Source organism: Ictalurus furcatus, chromosome 20, assembly GCF_023375685.1.
Source record: "Ictalurus furcatus strain D&B chromosome 20, Billie_1.0, whole genome shotgun sequence".
In the NCBI taxonomy this organism is placed as follows: Eukaryota; Metazoa; Chordata; class Actinopteri; order Siluriformes; family Ictaluridae; genus Ictalurus; species Ictalurus furcatus.
Genome location: NC_071274.1, coordinates 10,126,514 through 10,143,948, shown reverse-complemented (window position 1 = coordinate 10,143,948; position 17,435 = coordinate 10,126,514). Strand labels below are relative to the sequence as shown.

Genomic DNA, 17,435 nt, shown 5'->3' with positions numbered 1-17,435 from the left:
TTAGTGTCTTAAGGACTGTTCCACAGGTGCATGTGCAGTAATTGTTTATGGTTAATTGAACAAGCATGAAAAACATTGTTTAAACCCTTTCCAATAAAGATCTGTAAAGCTTATTTGGGTTTTACAAAATTATCTTTAAAATATAGCCTCCTGAAAAAGGGATGTTTTTTTTTTATTTGTTTGTTTTCTGAGTATATAACAATGTCAATTTTAACTGTTCAGACAGTACCCCGTAACAGTTTTGGCAATTCCACACCATTCCAGACAAGATTACAGTCTCTGTGAATTCCATTGATTATGCCAACAGTTTTAAAAGACTACAAACAGTTAAAAAGCCAGAGAGTTCTTTGTGTCTTGGTTCAGAGCATTTATAGCTCTGGGAATAAAGGTATTCCATAGTCTTGAAGTATCTTGAAGGATATGAAATAACGCCTTCCAGACGGAAGTAGTTCAATCATGTGATGGCATGGGTGTGTGTGGTCCTTGTAGATGTTGATAGCTTTCTTCAGACATGTGTTCTGTAGATGTCTTCCAGTGATGGCAGATCAACTCCGATTATCTTCTGTGCTGAGGTACAAATCTGAAGGATTTAAGGAAGGAGTCCTACTTTCTTACATCATGTGTTAATTTTTAACACACGTGTGTCTAGTTAAGGACAACATTTTGTATTGCTTTCTACTCAATCAGTGTGTTAGCACATTTAGCACATGCTGTGTGTTATTTTTAACACATCTTTTTGTGGCAATATTTAGCACGTCATGTGTTAATTTTTAACACACTTGCATGTCTAGTTAAGGACAACACATTGTGTGTTGCTTCCAACACAAACTGTGTGTTAGCACATTTAACACATGCTGTGTGTTAAATATTTCCACGCAAAGATGTGTTAAATATAACACACAAATAACAGAGATGTGTTGTTTATACTTTTTTTTTAAACTTATACTAAAATGCTACTAAAATGCTTACAAAATAAACAAGCAATTGCCTGAAAATCAGGTGACATTTATTAAAATCATTAAAACATTTGACAGATGTAAGAATTTATCTTTTTACAAATCTCCCTGCCAACTGGAAAGACAGGAGTCCCACTCCTTTCCGTTTGAAAAGCTGTAAGAGCAAAAAGAGTGTTCGTTAGTTGTTAGCTGCAAAATATAGACAAACGCCTTTGGGCTTCAACTGGGAAATTGCATTACAGAATCCCAAATTCTGTAATTTTTTAAATGTGACGTCCACTCTATTTAATTATAAATAGATATCTCAGATAATTATAGAATAACTTCAGTCCATATTTCACAGCCAACATAAACACATGACACAAGTAATGTGATGCCAACACTCAGGAAGCAGTACATGATGATGTACTTTTGATCCCGTCTGGATAGGTAAAGTTAATTATCACTTGCTTAGTTACTGTTTTCTAATGAATACATTTTCGAGAACTCCCTACCTAAATATCGGCCAGTCATTTTCAGCAGCACTAACAATTAGTCATGAATGCTAACTTACCTATGGTCATTTTGTTTCCTCACCTCAAAAGGTCAAAGCAATGAACATTCACTTTGGGGCTAGTTTAGATTTTGATGATAACATCTGCACCGCAGTCCACAACATGATTGGACCATAATTTAACACATGTTGTGTTGGTCACTTGTGTGAATTTTGTAAAAAAAAATATATATATATATATATATTTATTTATTTATTTATTGGATAATTTACCACATGTGTTGAGGTAGTAATAACACAAAATTTGTTAGGAGATGAACACATCAGACAAGGATAATCGATAATCTATAAAATAATAGACAAAAAATAGAAAGAAACCCACGCAAGTTGCCTAGTCCAACCAGCTGTTAGATGATCGTATAGCACAGATGAGAATAGGTTCCCTTTTGAGTCTGGTTCCTCTCAAGGTTTCTTCCTCATATCATCTCACGGAGTTTTTCCCTTGGTATCGTCGCTTTAGGGATAAATTCATATATTTAAAATCTGTATCCTGAATTGATATATTTCTATAAAGCTGTTTTGGGGCAATGTCCATTGTTTAATGCGCTTTGTTAAGTGCACGTTGTTAAATACAAACAAAACTGAATTTAATTGAACTTGTGAAATACAACCAGTCACTGCATATACTACTTTGTGAGCATGTATGTTAGTGTTTGTGTGTGTGTGTTAGGGTTGGTGAAGGTCGTGCCTGCTGGATTTTAGGTAATGTCCACACAGTCCTCGGGAATCATGACCAGGCCATGCACTTTGCAGAGAGACATCTGGAAATCTCTAACGAGGTACACACATCCAGGTGCAAGTAAACAAGTCCTTTTGTCCAAGTTTGCTAGAAGTGGTAGTGGTAAATTGTAGTAATAAAAGAGAAAGAAGTTTTGTTTGAGATGGACACTAGGGCTGGGCGATATGACAAAAATATCATATCATATGATACTTGAGGACATTTGTACGATACACAATGCATATCACGATATATAATATACCTAACATCTGGTAAAATATATAAAATATTTGTTACATCAACCGCATCCACTCAGTGTCATTTAATTTGTAATTATTAAAAACGTAAAAAATACATCACCATACCAATGATATCTCAGAAAAGTGTATTGTATCATTTATCACAATATCGATATTATATTGATATATCACCCAACCCTAATGGACACTCGATTCTGTCTTCCAAATTTCATGGATATGGGATAAAATTTGTAGTGGAAGTGTAAAAAAAAAAAAAAAAAAAAAAAAAAAACAGATTTTGTTAAAATTCTAATTGGCTGACTTACTGTTTGAGAAATCACAAATGCTTTATATGGATAAAATGTTGCACCTTCAAGAGAATCAACAGAAACAAGTACCTTGGTTTGATCTTGGTTTGATGTGGTGCAGTTTTAAAGTTATTAGCAATTTTGTGCATTTGTGAATTATAGCACCACCAAGATTAAACTTCTTAGAATCCCTTATGGTGAGGTCCTTCTGTTATCTATAAAATAATTAGTCAGAAAATGTCATGCTGTTGCTAAGATATGCCCTCACATCCTGTTTGTCAGTATTCATCATATCAAAAATCTGAGTAGCAAGATTTGTTCAGGTTCATCTCCAAATGCTCAATCCCAGATTTTATGGTTATTGGAGAAAATTTGTAAGAGAAGAAGGAAAAAATGTTTCTTAAAATTAATTAAATGGCTGACTTTCTGATAGATAAATCATGAATTTGTTAAATCAAGAATACTTGAGGTTTGGTCAAAATACATCACAAGATTGCTGAGATCTGCCCTTACTTCCTGTTTGGCAGCTTTCAATGGCCCGTCATCAATTATTCCTTACAGTAAGTTTTAAACTTTTAAGGGCAAAAGTAAAAACTTTTAAGTTGTGTTTTTTTTTTTTCTTTTAAGACAGGTGACCGCTGTGGTGAGCTAACTGCTCGTATGAATGTGTCTGACCTCCAGACTGTCCTCGGCCTCAGTTACAGTACAAATAATTCTGTCTTGTCAGAGAACAAAGAAATTGATTATAACCTGCATGGTAAAATATATACTCCGTAACTGCTCAATAAAATAGCATAGTTGTCAATAGTAATAATAATAACCTTCATTTTACAATAATAACAGATAGCACAAAATAATGTGGTGCAGCAACAAGAGTCTTTGTTTTTCCAGGAGCAAGACCCAGGATGAGCAGACCCTACAGCATGGAGAATTTGGAGTTGATGACGCTTACACCAGAAAAGCTCAAAGTGATTGCAGACTCATACACAAGCTGACATCAGCTGATAATATCAAACCTAAAAACTTCATCAGCCACCACCAGTGCAGACCAAAACCTGCTTTATTAAGACATCAACATGACAGTTCCTCTCACTTTTTTAGAAATGTGTGTGTGTGTGTGTGCACACACATACATTTCTAAACAACATAAATGATTGTCACTTTATTTGTTCTTTGCATTTGGTCTTGTCTTTCGCAGTGTCAGAAGTGGGGCAATGAGGTTCTATGTACGCAGTCAAAGACCAAATTCTCCTCCAAATTCTTCTTCATGAATCGTCTGCGAGGGAAGAAGAACAGCTCCATTAAAGTTTTTCAGGACACCAGCAACACTCTGAAGACCTCTCAGAAGCAGCCTGTTCAGAAAGTGAGTCTTTGTCAATCACTTTGTATGGCTGATAGGTAATTTTTTGACAGTTAGAATATTGTATAAGCATTTAAGGTTATTCAGAGTGTATGGGTGCACAAGTTACATATTAATTTTTAATCATTACTGATTGTACAACTTACAAGTCTTCTACTACATGTCCTGCACTGAGTAAAATTTGCCAGTAAATATAAATTTTATGCAAGTGTGAATGATACTTTGAATTCTGAATTTTTGGTTCAGTCAAGATCAAGATTTAATTACTTTCTGCCTGTAATTTATTTTATGTATAAGACAAATTGCAGGAGCTTTTTTCTTTGACCCCATGTAGTGTGTGAGTGCGGATATGTTGGGTGACGAAAGCTTTCTTGACCTGCTGAGTCGTTTCCAAGGCAACAGAATGGATGACCAGCGCTGTTCTTTTCAAAAGCGGCTGGTCTGCCAGCCCAATGCTGCCGCTAACCCCTCCTCCTTGTGTTCATCCTTGCCCAAAAATATGAAAAAATGTAAGTGCTAATTCCTTCATGCTTGATTTCGGAATATTTTTGATCATCTTGAGGCTCCACAGCTGCTTAACTACTGTAGTTTGGACTACCTAGGAAAGGTGGGTGGGAGGTCCAACTTTTTTGAAATGGTAGATGTAAATATAATGCAATATAGGTGGATGTTGTTGAGGGTTCACAGTTCACAATATCGCCAAATTTGTGAACACCTAACCATACACACCTGACAACATAACATATGTCATTTTGAACTTCACATTCCTGATTATTCCTTTCTTTAATGTTATAATAATTTCCACTCATATGGGAAAGCTTTCAACTAGATTTCAGAGCGTGGCTGTGGGGATTTGCCCATTCAGCCACAAGAGCATTGGTGATATCAGTCACATCATGTCTTAATGAACCTCGCTTTGTGCACAGGTGCCTTGTCATGCTGGAACATGTTTGGGCTAGACCTTTTGGTTCCAGTGAAGTGGAAATTTTATGTTTTACATCACACAAAGACATTCCATACAATTGTTTGCATCCTACTTTGTGACAACAGTTTGGGTAAGGCCCATATATGGCTGTTATGGTCAGGTGTCCACAAATTTTTGGCCATATAGTATATATTTCTTTTAGTCGGGTCCCTGAAGTGTGCTGTATAGTGTAGTGTGCTGTCTCATTAAAAACAGGTTTAATGTTTTAGAGTGAAAATGGCTATATTAGAGATTCAGCAAAGATAAAGCAGGTTGTGAATTCCAGAACTGGTAAATTAATCATTCACATTTATCTTTTTCCACAGCTTTTTCAGAATCTGCATTATCACCAGGCCAGGACACACTTCTAGGAGTCTTGGATTCTGCTCAGAGCTGGAAGCTAGAGGATCAGAGGGCCGTAGGAAGTGTGCCTGTCTTGTGGAAATTCCTGACAAACCAGAACAGCAGCAGGCAGATTGTCCTCAATCAGCTCATGGCCAACACTGACACCTCTGAACCTGATGATCACTTCTTTGACATGCTGGTGAAGAGCCAGGTGAGAATGAGCATGTTATTATTGCCTGTTTGTAATTACATTTGTAATTATATGACTTCAAGTTCAGTGTAGAATTTAAAAAAAAAAAACACTAATAGGATTAAGTTATGTTCATGAATTAAGTGATCGGAGGAAAGAAAAAAAAGAATGATAGAAAATATAGGATAGGATTCCTATTACAAAGCCTGTCTGGAAGTTTGAAACTGTTATGTTTCATAAACTTAAAGATATTTCGGTGGATAGATAAATGACAAATAGAGTGATACAAGTAGAAAGTCAGATGGTGTGAGCGAGTGATACAGGTAGATTGATAGAAAGAAATGTATGGAGAGTGTATGGCATTCATAGTGCGATAGATGAAGTGACTCTCTGTTACAGGTACATTGACAGGGTGAGAGGGAGAGGAAAGGGGCTTCAGGCCTTGTGCACACAGGTGTGTGAGTTTTAACAGTTGGAGTTTGAATCTAAGTGCCAATCTAAGCAAGTCCAATCAATTAGAAAAAGTACAGCATAAACAGCTTGAAGGACTGTGCTGAGTTTGGTGGAAGTATCTTGAAAAGAGCTTATAATAGTCAGAAATTTCTTATGGAAGTCAATGGGAATTTTAGCCAAGTTGAGCTTCTTTAACAGGAAAACTGTAATTAGTTAGAAAAGTCATAGCACACTAAGTCAGAAAGCTCTCGGAGCAGTAGCATTTAGAAATTCTGGGCCTCAGAAGAATACTAATAACTAGTGTGCCCATGCACACCCACATGCAGCTGCACATGTCGGTCAGTAGGTCATAACGTGAGCTTTAATGTTTGTATTTTACTCAAGTTTTTAATATAATAGGCTTTATGGCAGTCCGTTTATGTGCAATGGTTAGGTCACAAGAATACCCATAAGGCAATTCTCCTCATTGAGTCGAGCGTTTTGATATGTCACATGTCTATGGTGTGGTAGTTTTGTGATTCCTCTTATTTTGGGGGTTAACGTGCATGTGACATCACTAGAATACACACAATTCCATTCTTCTCATTGAGCTGAGCATTTTGACATGTCGCCTAGCTATGTTGTGGTAGTTTTGGTATTCCACTTATTTTTGCATAAGCAATCAAAAAGCAGATCCATAACTATAGGCAAAGGGATTATGAATGATTTGTAGTTCCACACATTCGCCAGTCCATTATGGGAAAATTGCTTTGAATGTCAGAGTTCTTTTAATAACTTTTGTTTAGACAGTTCTCAATATGATGTGAGCCAAATTTGGTAAAGACTGGACAAGATTTAGAGGAGGAGGAAAAGCAAAAATTGAGCTTAGATGGAAGCATTTTCACCATGTTATTGTAACTTTTGACCAGTTGATATGGTCCTGAACCAAGATTTGTATCAGTGTGCAAGTTTGTTACTGTCACTTCCTGTTTGGCGGTTTTGCTGTCAGATTTGTTGGCATATCACGGTCAAAACATTTAGAATATCAACATTATTTAGATTATTTTTGTTCAGGTTGGTCTGAAGATGTTTGTTGTTAATTGGACATAATTTGTAGGAGGAGTAGTGGGGGGGAAAAACAGCTTTTGACAAAATCCAAGATGAACAAATGGAAGTACACTTGAATTTCAGATGTTGGTGTGCATTCACTTCAGCATATTCCAGAGAATTATAGGGGGGAAAACTGTGAATTTAGCACAAATTCTTCAAATGATATAAGGAAAAATCAGTAGAAAACAGAAAAACAATAGGTGTCTTGCACCATTGGTGCTCAGCCCCTAATAATAATAACAGTAGTAATAATAATAATAATATTAATAATAATAATAATAGTGCGTTTAGGGAATAGGATTTCTGAAATACTCAAACCAGCCCTGCTGGTACAAATATCCATGCCATGATCAAAGTCACAAAGATCACACCTTCTTCATTCTGATCTGATCTCTTCTCAACATTATACCTCCTACATTGTAGGAGGTATAATGAGCTCATACCTCCAACAATGTACTGTGAGTTCTGCCTGTTAATCTATCAAGGTTTTTACTTCTCCTCATCTTAAGCAGTCCACTGCATAACTTGGTAAATACTACATTTATTATACAGAGTGACTGGAGCCTGCCTGGGCAATTGAATGTTTTTGTTCTACTGTTGTCGTGATAGTGATGTGTGCACTCTGCTCCAAGTTCAAGGAATTAAGGCCATTTCATAATAATGAATTTTTCTCATGTCAAGTTGCCCTCCACATGTAGACCCCAATTCAGAGTTGTTTTCTGAATTACATAAAGACCAGTATTATAAAATGAATCATATGCAATATAAAATATGTCATTAGAAAATATAAAATGTATTTTCTGATTAATTTCCACAATTCCCTCCACTGATCAATCTATTGATCACAATTTCCATAACCAGTAATAATCAGAAAAGCCCCTTCATAACCCCAATCGAAGTGGGGAAAATTGCTGCCTTATCTGCTTTGTGCAGGATAGTGTATTCAGTGATTCAGTGTACATCAGCTGCTGGGAAACTAATGTGGGAACATGCTATGTCCAAAAGCAGCCACACGATGGCGACAGTAAATGTTGTAGTCCTCTGCTGAACCCAGGTGGTGAATATTCACCTTCTTAAAAAAAAATTTAAAAAAAAAGACGAGAAGTATCTAGGCCTAGCAGAGGGCGCTGTTTACTTTTTGTCCTTTTTACAGTTCATTTGTGGCTTGTTTGTGGTCCACTTGTTTTGTGCACTGTAAAAACAAGTGATGTTTTGGATCATCAGCAGATCCTTTCTTTGGCCTTTCCATCAATTTGGTAGAGGTTAATATTCATTCCAGAACTTTTGTGGCCCATCTTTGTATTTCTTTGTCCAGGGCTGATGTTACATCACAGTCATTTTCTACGCTATACTGACAAAGAATGTGCTCATGTACAACAGCAGCAGACTACATTTTTTCAGGACTTTTCTATGGAGGTAATGAAAAGCTTTGAGCGTTTTATATGGTAAAAAAAATCTCCTAATTGGCCGACAAATATATTGGGGCTTTGCTTACCCCGCAAAATTGTGGTGCTTACATTAGGGCAACATACATTTGTCTTGACATCCGCAGTGGCTCAAGATTTTATTAAGACCCTTGAAAATGCACAACTGCCCGAGTCCATGGGAAAAATGCTGGTTGACTTCAAAACATACTGGTGAAAAATGATGAGGATGTCACAGATCTCAATGAAAATTTTTATTGCAGCACAGCAGTGACAAAGGCACATAATACATTTTATTCAAATGAGGTGTTCAAATGAGTACATCCTACAACAAATTCTACCAAATCTAATATTTTGTATGGCCTCCATGATTTTTAAGAACAGCACCAACTCTTCTGGACATGGAGTGATCAAGTTGGTGACGTACTGCCACATCTATACTGTATTTCTCCATTCTTGGAGAATGAGTTCTTTCAGAGCCTGGATGCTGAATGTCTTTTCAGAACTCCCCACAGGTGTTCTGTTGGGTTGGCCACTGAATCACTTTCACAGTGTTCTTCCTCAGAAATGCAGCAGTGGCCTTGGATGTATGTTTTGAATCATTGTCATGTTGAAAGAGTGTCCAGCGACCCAGGGCATGGAGAGATGGTAGCACCTTCTCTTTCAGTATTTCGTAGTACATCTGTGAATTCATGATGCCATGATCAATGAAGTGTAATTCAAAGACACCTGCAGCACTCTTAACAACTCACAGAAGAGCACTGCTACCGCCATGCTTTACTGTGTGTACCATGCATTTTTTTATTGTACTCTTCCCCTTTGCGACACCATACAGTTTGGATGCCATCAATTCCAAAAAAATTTACCTTTGTCTTATCAGACAAGTATGGAGTCCCAATATTCTTCACCTTTGGCAACATAGGCCCTGGGAAATGCTAAATGGGCTTTTTTGTTCATGGGCTTTAGCAGTGGCTTCCTTCATGTATGACACCCATGCATGCCACTCCTCTGCAGCATACGTTATATCATGTCATGGGAAAGTCACCCCTGTTTACTAATTATCTTGTAGCCCTGACCTTTTTGTTAAATTACTTTCTTTCTCATGTCATGTGACATTTCTCTTCCATGTGGTACCATTATTGTCAGCATTGAATGAGAGGGGAATTTATGGGTTAAATACCATCCTTAATTGTCAATTATCCTGCAGCCACCTGTGTGATGATTGAGTAGACTAATATGTTGTTGAATTCCAGTTAATTAGCATTTTATTAAGTTTAATTCCTAAAAGCTACTTTGGGGTGTACTAATTTTTGCACCATGGTCTTAAATCACTTTGTAAAAAATATTTCAATTTTGTTTTTTGTACTGACATCTCATTTGCAACCAATAAACCAGAGTTGCTGGAATATATTATTGTATAGGATCCTATAGAAAGTATTCATTCTAAAGAGACATGATTTTCTGAGACATCTGTTGGGGTGTACTCATTTATGCTGGGCACTGCAAATGAAGTCTCGCTCTAAATTGAAATTAAAGGTAACAATTGAAGTGATACTTTTCCGTTCTCATATTTTTGATGTCATGACAGGTGTGACCAAATTGTGGGGTGATATGATTGTCTAGACAGATGTCTTTCTGAATGATAATTACATCACATACACCTTTGTTCAAGGATGGTTCTTAATGTCCCACTGCCACTCCCATGCTTCAATTGATTGAATTTCACTTCAGGTGATATTGCTGAGACTGAGATGAATTGTCCCTATGATAATTAAGCCTTTTGGGAGTTGAGCTTGTTCTAACACCTACCTTGGAGTGGAATCTTCTTAGAGGCAGTCAGTTATTTCTTACAGTCCCCCATTGGGCCGTTCTTGGCCCAAAAGAAGCAATGTGACTGTTCTCCAACATATTTTTTTTTTTCAAGGCTGTCTTCCATGTTCTGTTTGATCTTTTTACTCATCATGATTGCGAGTGAAGCTGATGCTTTATTCCAAGCAGTTTTTCAAGATCTGCATTGTTTTTCCCCCTGTGAAATGGGTGCCTCTGTCGCTTGCTATACTGGGAGACTAAATCTACAGTAAATTTGTTCCAAATGCACTCATGTTGTGGGAGAAGACTTGATTGGAAATGCCTCAACCCATTTGCTAAATGTGCCAACAACAACCAGAATGTATCTGAATCCAGCTTTCATGTCCTTATCTATACCTGGCCACCAAAACATGTTTTCTATCCTTTTATTTTATGAATTTTTTTAGATACACTTTTTAAACTTTTGTTACACTCAAGTGTCCCCCCGATTGTGGATATGATACTAAATATCATTCCGCAATCTTATAGATGGAATTCACACTGGAGTGTCACCACATCTGTATAGTAACACATTGTCATGTATGATTAGCTGTGCAAATGGACCATCTGTAATCATTTGTCATTGCTCTTCAGTCTGATTGCTTCTATTATTGAAGTATCACTCTGTTGAATGCTTTTAGGGTCTGCCTGCTCTCTAATGTTGATAGCAGCAACTGATTCTTGCTCTGTGACACTTGTGTGTCAGCAGCTTTCTTTGCTAGCTCATCAACTATTAAATTACCCTCACCATGTTTGTTGGTCCCTTTTTTCTAGTGTGCTTTAACTTTCAACAATGCAATCTTATGTATGCTGTTCTTAGCAGCTGACCATAAAGCTTGTTATTGGACCACAGTGAACCAGAGGTCAGCCATCTGCACTGGTAAAACCTCTTTTCTGCCAAATGGGCAAACACTCTGTGAGAAAGTAATTCCACATTTGTCGAATCTGAACCGATATTCAAGTCTGAATCTGGGACAACCTCTGAAGTCTGTGATGATGCTGTCACCTCCACTTACTGAGCTGAAAAATAAGAGACATTTATGTAGAAAGTTTCCTCTGTCAGAATGAATAGTATGGTACTTCCCCTCTTGCCAATACCTAGAGCCATCAACATCCACATCCACACTCCTTCAATAGCTTTGACGTCAAAAACACTTTCAGGGGGTCAGATGTGCTTGTCTTCACAAATGTGTGGAGTGCCTTCATGCAGAAGTGTTCGTGGCAGCATGGAGTTGTAGACAGTTTTCATGTTTTTGGATCCTAAATCTAAGGTCCACCTGCCTAGACTGGCGCTAGATAGACCCTTCACTTTGCTATTCAAAAGAAGCTGTAGAGGTGTGTGTGGAGTATGCAGTGTCACTTCATTGAAAACATTCAAAGTGGGGAAATTGCCCAATAAGCCAACAAGATATGTCTTGAATAGGAGTCAGAAGCCTTTTTCAAATGGAGAGAGTACTTGAGAAGCATAAGCAATGGGACACAAATTTCCCTGTAGTTCCTTCAGGAGGACAGCCAGAAGAGCTTCCTCTGCTGCAGCTATCTGCAAAATGAATGGTTGTGTTCTGTCTGGAGTAAGCAATGCTGAATCATTCTTTTTCTTTCTTCCTGAAATGAGACAGTTCAGAGGTTTTGCAATAGCAACTGCGAAGCCTTCAATGAAATCCAACTATTCTTAAAAATGACCTCAAAGCTATCACGGATACAGGAACTGGAATAATTTCCACCTTGTGCAAATCAGGTGTGCGCGCTCCTTATCTAGGCATCAAGAGAAGTGACCTCTGACTTAATCAACTGGACTTTCTTTGGATTCAACTTGAGTCTTGCCACTTCCAATAATTGAAGCAATTCATCAACAGAAGCCATCATCATGAAGAAGATCATTGGTGCCTCTCTTCCCTCCATCATAGACATTTACATCACACTCTGCATCCGCAAAGCCACCAGAATTGTGCAGGACCCGGCACACCCCTCACACAAACTCTTCACCCTACTGGCATCTGGCAAAAGGTACAATGTCAGAAAACAGTTTCTTCCCTCAAGCCATCAGACTCCTCAATACTCAGAGACTGGACTGACACACACGTGCGCACGCACACATACACACACACACACACACACACACACCTGGCTGCTACTGTAGCAACTGCTATGTCCATATATGTTATGGTATACTATGTCATGGTATGTTATGTTTATATTCACAGCATTTTTTATTATATTGTTATCTTTTTGCACTACCTGTTATATCTGACCCTTCCATATTAGAACTGTGTACTGCTCTGTGCTATGCTGTAATTTACTGTACCTATTGCCCTGTTTTAGTAGTATTGTCTGTCTATGTTGTTTGAACACATTTGCACATACACTTTATGTAGAAATGTATAGGTCTTATTTAGTTCCCTGTCGTCTCATATGGTTAGTGTGTTGTTTTATGTAGTGCCATGGTCCTGTAGGAACGTTGTTTTGTTTCACTGTGTACTGTACCAGCTGTATATGGTGGAAATGACAATAAAAGACACTTGACACAATTCTGCCAGCAAAGAGATTTTCATCCCTGGTAACCGTCACTAACAACAAATCATCCACATACTGAATCAAACATTCAGGCTTAGAAAATATTTCCAATATTTTTGTTAACCATTGGTGAAATAGAGTGGGTGAATTCACAAAACCTTGTGGGGGGACATTCCAAGTTTACTGTGTGTTTTTGATCTTAAAAGCAAACTTGTATTGGCACCCGACACCATGGGACAGGTCAAGAGCCAAATAATTGTCAGTCTCTGGCAAGAGAGATGCCACTATATCAATACAATACAAGTGGGTGTACTTTTGTTATGCTCCCTGTTGTCTGTACACAATCTCCTAGAATTGTCTGGATTGTGAACAGGCCAATTAATGTCAAGTCCTAATAATACCCTGTTCTAACAGAGAATCCACAATATGCTGTATGTAGGGATTTGCCTCATCTGGATAATTTTACTGTCTGAGGGAGGGTTGGTCATGTCCATGAACCTTCCATCACACTAGTATCAACATGGCCACTATCATGCTTTGAATTAGCAAAAACATCTGTTTTGATCCAACAGTTTTGATAACTCAGAATCTTCCATTGATAAAAATGTATCTCAATCATAATCCTCTGATTTTTTTTTTATTGCATTTATAGCATGTTAGAAATCTCCACAACCTTGTCTTCACACTGAGGATTACACAAAATACTATTGTTGCCATAGTCAATGATATAACCACACTTAGTCATAATATCTGAGCCTAAGATAATATACCATAATAATAACCAATCATTGCATCCGTCTCTAACAGCAATATTTACTAGTGCTCTACCATGATTGTCTCGTGATGGGTTGCTACATTTGAAATGGAGACCCGTGATCCCTATGCTGAAGGAGACATGGCTTTAGATCTCTGCTACTCCATGTGAGCATGCAGTTCCTCAGTCTCCTTGCTCAATCTGCTTACCATAGTCTGTAACTGGTTCAAATCAATTTTAGGAGCTGTTCTAAGAAAAACTTGTATTCCCTTAAAGTATGTCTCTCTTTCCTACATGAATAACACTCTGGGAAGTAATCATATTTCTTTAAATTAGCATTACGGTTGTAAAACTGTCTGATTTTGGCATTAATGCCGTTTTACTCCGAGAGTTGTCACATGCATTGCCACTGCAGAATGGGTGAGTCAATCATATTTTGCTAATTAGCATATTTGCTAATTTGCTCATCATTCTGAGTAATATCAGGATCGCCACTGAAAGTTTTAATGCCTCAAGTAACCATTCAGAAAATGCCACCAGTTGCTCCCCTTTTCTCATGGTCATTTCAGCTATTTTATACCTGTTGACTGACATAATTCTTAAAACATTTGAAACAGTGGGTATGAATTATTATGATTAACTTCCATGCATATTGTGACTAAGAATGCTACTGGAGACTTTTACACTTCTTGCTTCTCTTATTCTGTCATATTCACTATTTCTCTCCCACTCTGTACTTTACTGCTCTCTCTTTCAGGGTTCTCGTTTAGATGAACAGAGGTGTGCCCCTCCTCCTGCTCTGATCCATGGACCTACTATCCCTGATGAGGACTTCTTCAGTCTCATTGTCCGCTCTCAATCCAAAAGGATGAATGAACAAAGAGTCACATTGCCATCCGTGGACTGAACACTATACACATACGCACACACTGACCTCCATTGCATTGAGCATGCAGAGGGTGTGTGTACACATGCAGCTATATAGGGTTTTGTTTTTTTATTTGATACTTCCCAATTTTTCTCTCCAATTTGTCATCTGCCAATTCCCACCTCCAAGCCAGCTCTCACCTATCACACAACAACTACCAACCAGGGACAGTGAAGGCTAACACCTGCTTCGTCCGACACATAAAGATTGGTTAATGTTGCTCTGATTGACTAGAGTATCCCATCTATCCCTCCCACCCAGAGAGCATGGTCAGTTCTGCTCATTGGGCTCCCAGCCATGGATGGTTATAGTATCATATGTATTTGGGCTCACAATCTGCCGATGATGGGTGAATACTTTTTTGTTGCACCATCATGAGCCCAGCCGTAGATTTAATAGTCAAATTATCCTTTGGTTTTCAGTTTCATGGATATGGTCTAGGACAAATTCTAGACAAAATAGTATGGATGTGTTAAATCACAGTTACAAACTTACACAAACCCTAACCCTGATGCACACTACACTGCCCACAGTGATATTAGTGTTGATCATCCACGGACCACTCTGGAATTCTGGAGATACATTTTGTTTACCACTAAAACTTCCACAACATATGGGGTTGTTGCAACTACACAGGCACATTTTGGTATTTGATGTCAGACTCAACTCGTGGCATTCTAAATTTTAAAAAGAAATGCTTATATTTCAAGACCATGTTTTTAGTGTATTTTTTATTAGTATGTGTATATTTTTATTGAATATAAAAGCACTGTGTATACACAGGTGTATCTTTTTACAGTTTTGTTTGTATGGGTTTTTTAAGCAGTAGTTTTAAATTGTTTGTACTGAAAGAGGAATTATTTCTCCAGGAAAGGTCCAGAGATTCTAATCAGCACATTCAATCAGCTTGCAATTACTGCATTGATTAGTTGTCTTATAAATGGTTGGAACTGGGTGTTCGTGCATGTTAATGTGTACTTCTGGTATTTCAGTTGTTTAAAAATAAAAAAGTAGCATTATGCTCACACTCTGGATATTACTTAATTCATTAGCAGCAAACAAGTTTTTAATCACATTATTAAATATTTTTACCAAAGGCCATTTTTACCATTAACTCTTTTTACCAAAGGCCCCAAAAAAGGGGCCCCAAAATTTCTGCTGGTTTTAGGGTGTCCACTGTTCAGCATTGAATTTGTGCTGTCTTACTCCACAGTAGTGGTTAATGGCTCATATGATAGTAGACACTCGGGGCTATAAGATTTAGCCTTGTTTTTACCTAGCCTACTAGGTTTAAATGTCATAATTTTGTGGTGGCAGTTGTACACAGTGTTTTACTGTGAAAAAAGTTTTAGTTGTGCTGTCTGTTTTATCTGTGAACCAATGTTATTGTGGAGAAGTTTGAATTGTTTGCCCAGCAGGGGGCTCACAACCCTCCCCTTTCCCATCACCCTGCTCACTAGCAGCTAAACACAGAGGCATGATGCACTACACACAGAAACCAAACAGTGTCCTGACTAATCTTATAAAGTGGGGAAAATAAGTATTGAACGTGTCTTTTTTCAGTAAATATATTTATATATACAGGAAATACATACACAGGAAAAAAGTATTGAACACAGTAACTGAAATTTATTTAATACTTAGTGGAGAAGTCTTTGTTTGTAATGACAGCTTCAAGACACTTCCTGTATGAAGGAGGGGCGACTGTGGCTCAGGTGGTAGAGTGGGTTGTCCACTAATCGTAGGGCTGGCTGTTCGATTCCCGGCCCAAATGACTCCATATACCGAAGTGTCCTTGGGCAAGACACTGAACCCCAAGTTGCTCCGGATGGCAAGTTAGCACCTTGCATGACAGCTCTGCTACCATTGGTGTGTGAGTGTGTGTGAATGGGAGAATGAGACATTGTGTAAAGCGCTTTGGATAAAAGCACTATATAAGTGCAGACCATTTACCATGAAGAAATTAATTGGTCGCAGAATTCAGGTGTGATTTTGGCCCATTCTTCTAAGCATATTGTCTTTAAATCTTGTTGAATTGGATTCAAGCTAGGTGATTAACTGGGCCATTATAACACCTTCATTTTTTTTTTCTGAAAAAGTCTGCTGCTATTTCTTGGTGGATGGCAGCAGATTCTTCTCAAGAATCTCCCGGGAAAGGGCTCCATTCATTGTTCCTTCAATTATATGAAGTCTGCCAGTACCATGCGATGAAAAACAGCCCCACACCATGATGCTTCCACCTCCAAACTACACTCTTGGTATAGTGTTTTAAGGGTGATGTGCAGTGCCATTTCTTCTCCAAACATGGTGTGTTGTATGACAGCCAAAAAGTTCAATTTTGCTCTCGTCTGACCAGACTACACTCTCCCAATATTTCATAGGATTGTCCAAATGAGTTGTAGCAAACTTTAAATGAGCTTTGACATGCCTTTTCTTTAGTAATGGATTCTTGCAGGGTGAAAGTGCATAGAGGCCATGGTGGAGTGCATTGCCTATTGTTTTCTCTGTGACAATGGCACCTGCTGCCTCCAAGTGTTCCTGGAGCTCTTTCCGAGTGGTCCTTGGCTCTTGGGCTACTTTTCTGACTATTTTCCTGACTCCCTGGTCAGAAATCTTACGAGGAGCAGAAATCTTGCATGGCTGGTAGAGTGATGTTGCTTCCACCTGCGGGTTATGGCCCCAATGGTGCTGACTGGAAGATTCATAAGCTTTGAAATACGTCTGTATCCGATTCCATCAATGTTTTGCAACAATAAGGTTGCGAAGGTCTTGGGAGAGCTCTTTGCTTTTAC

The 17,435-nt window shown here is 38.1% G+C and overlaps 1 protein-coding gene across 5 annotated transcripts in view; it reads left to right on the top strand.

Annotated features, from left to right (window-relative positions):
• The window catches only part of LOC128624251 (G-protein-signaling modulator 2-like), an 87,104-nt gene extending 71,429 nt beyond the window's left edge, over positions 1–15,675 (top strand). For 3 of the 5 annotated variants that reach the window (XM_053651740.1, XM_053651738.1, XM_053651739.1), the window contains 7 exons: positions 2,180–2,288; positions 3,402–3,531; positions 3,666–3,742; positions 3,973–4,137; positions 4,469–4,643; positions 5,425–5,654; positions 14,473–15,675. In XM_053651740.1, the coding sequence (XP_053507715.1) occupies positions 2,180–2,288; positions 3,402–3,531; positions 3,666–3,742; positions 3,973–4,137; positions 4,469–4,643; positions 5,425–5,654; positions 14,473–14,622 (1,036 nt within the window). In that variant the 3' untranslated portion in view covers positions 14,623–15,675. Of the gene's footprint in view, positions 1–2,179; positions 2,289–3,401; positions 3,532–3,665; positions 3,743–3,972; positions 4,138–4,468; positions 4,644–5,424; positions 5,655–6,032; positions 6,057–12,066; positions 13,099–14,472 lie in introns of those variants that run through there. The other 2 variants (XM_053651741.1, XM_053651743.1) reach the window with 2 other exon arrangements.
• The last annotated feature ends 1,760 nt before the right edge of the window (positions 15,676–17,435 follow it).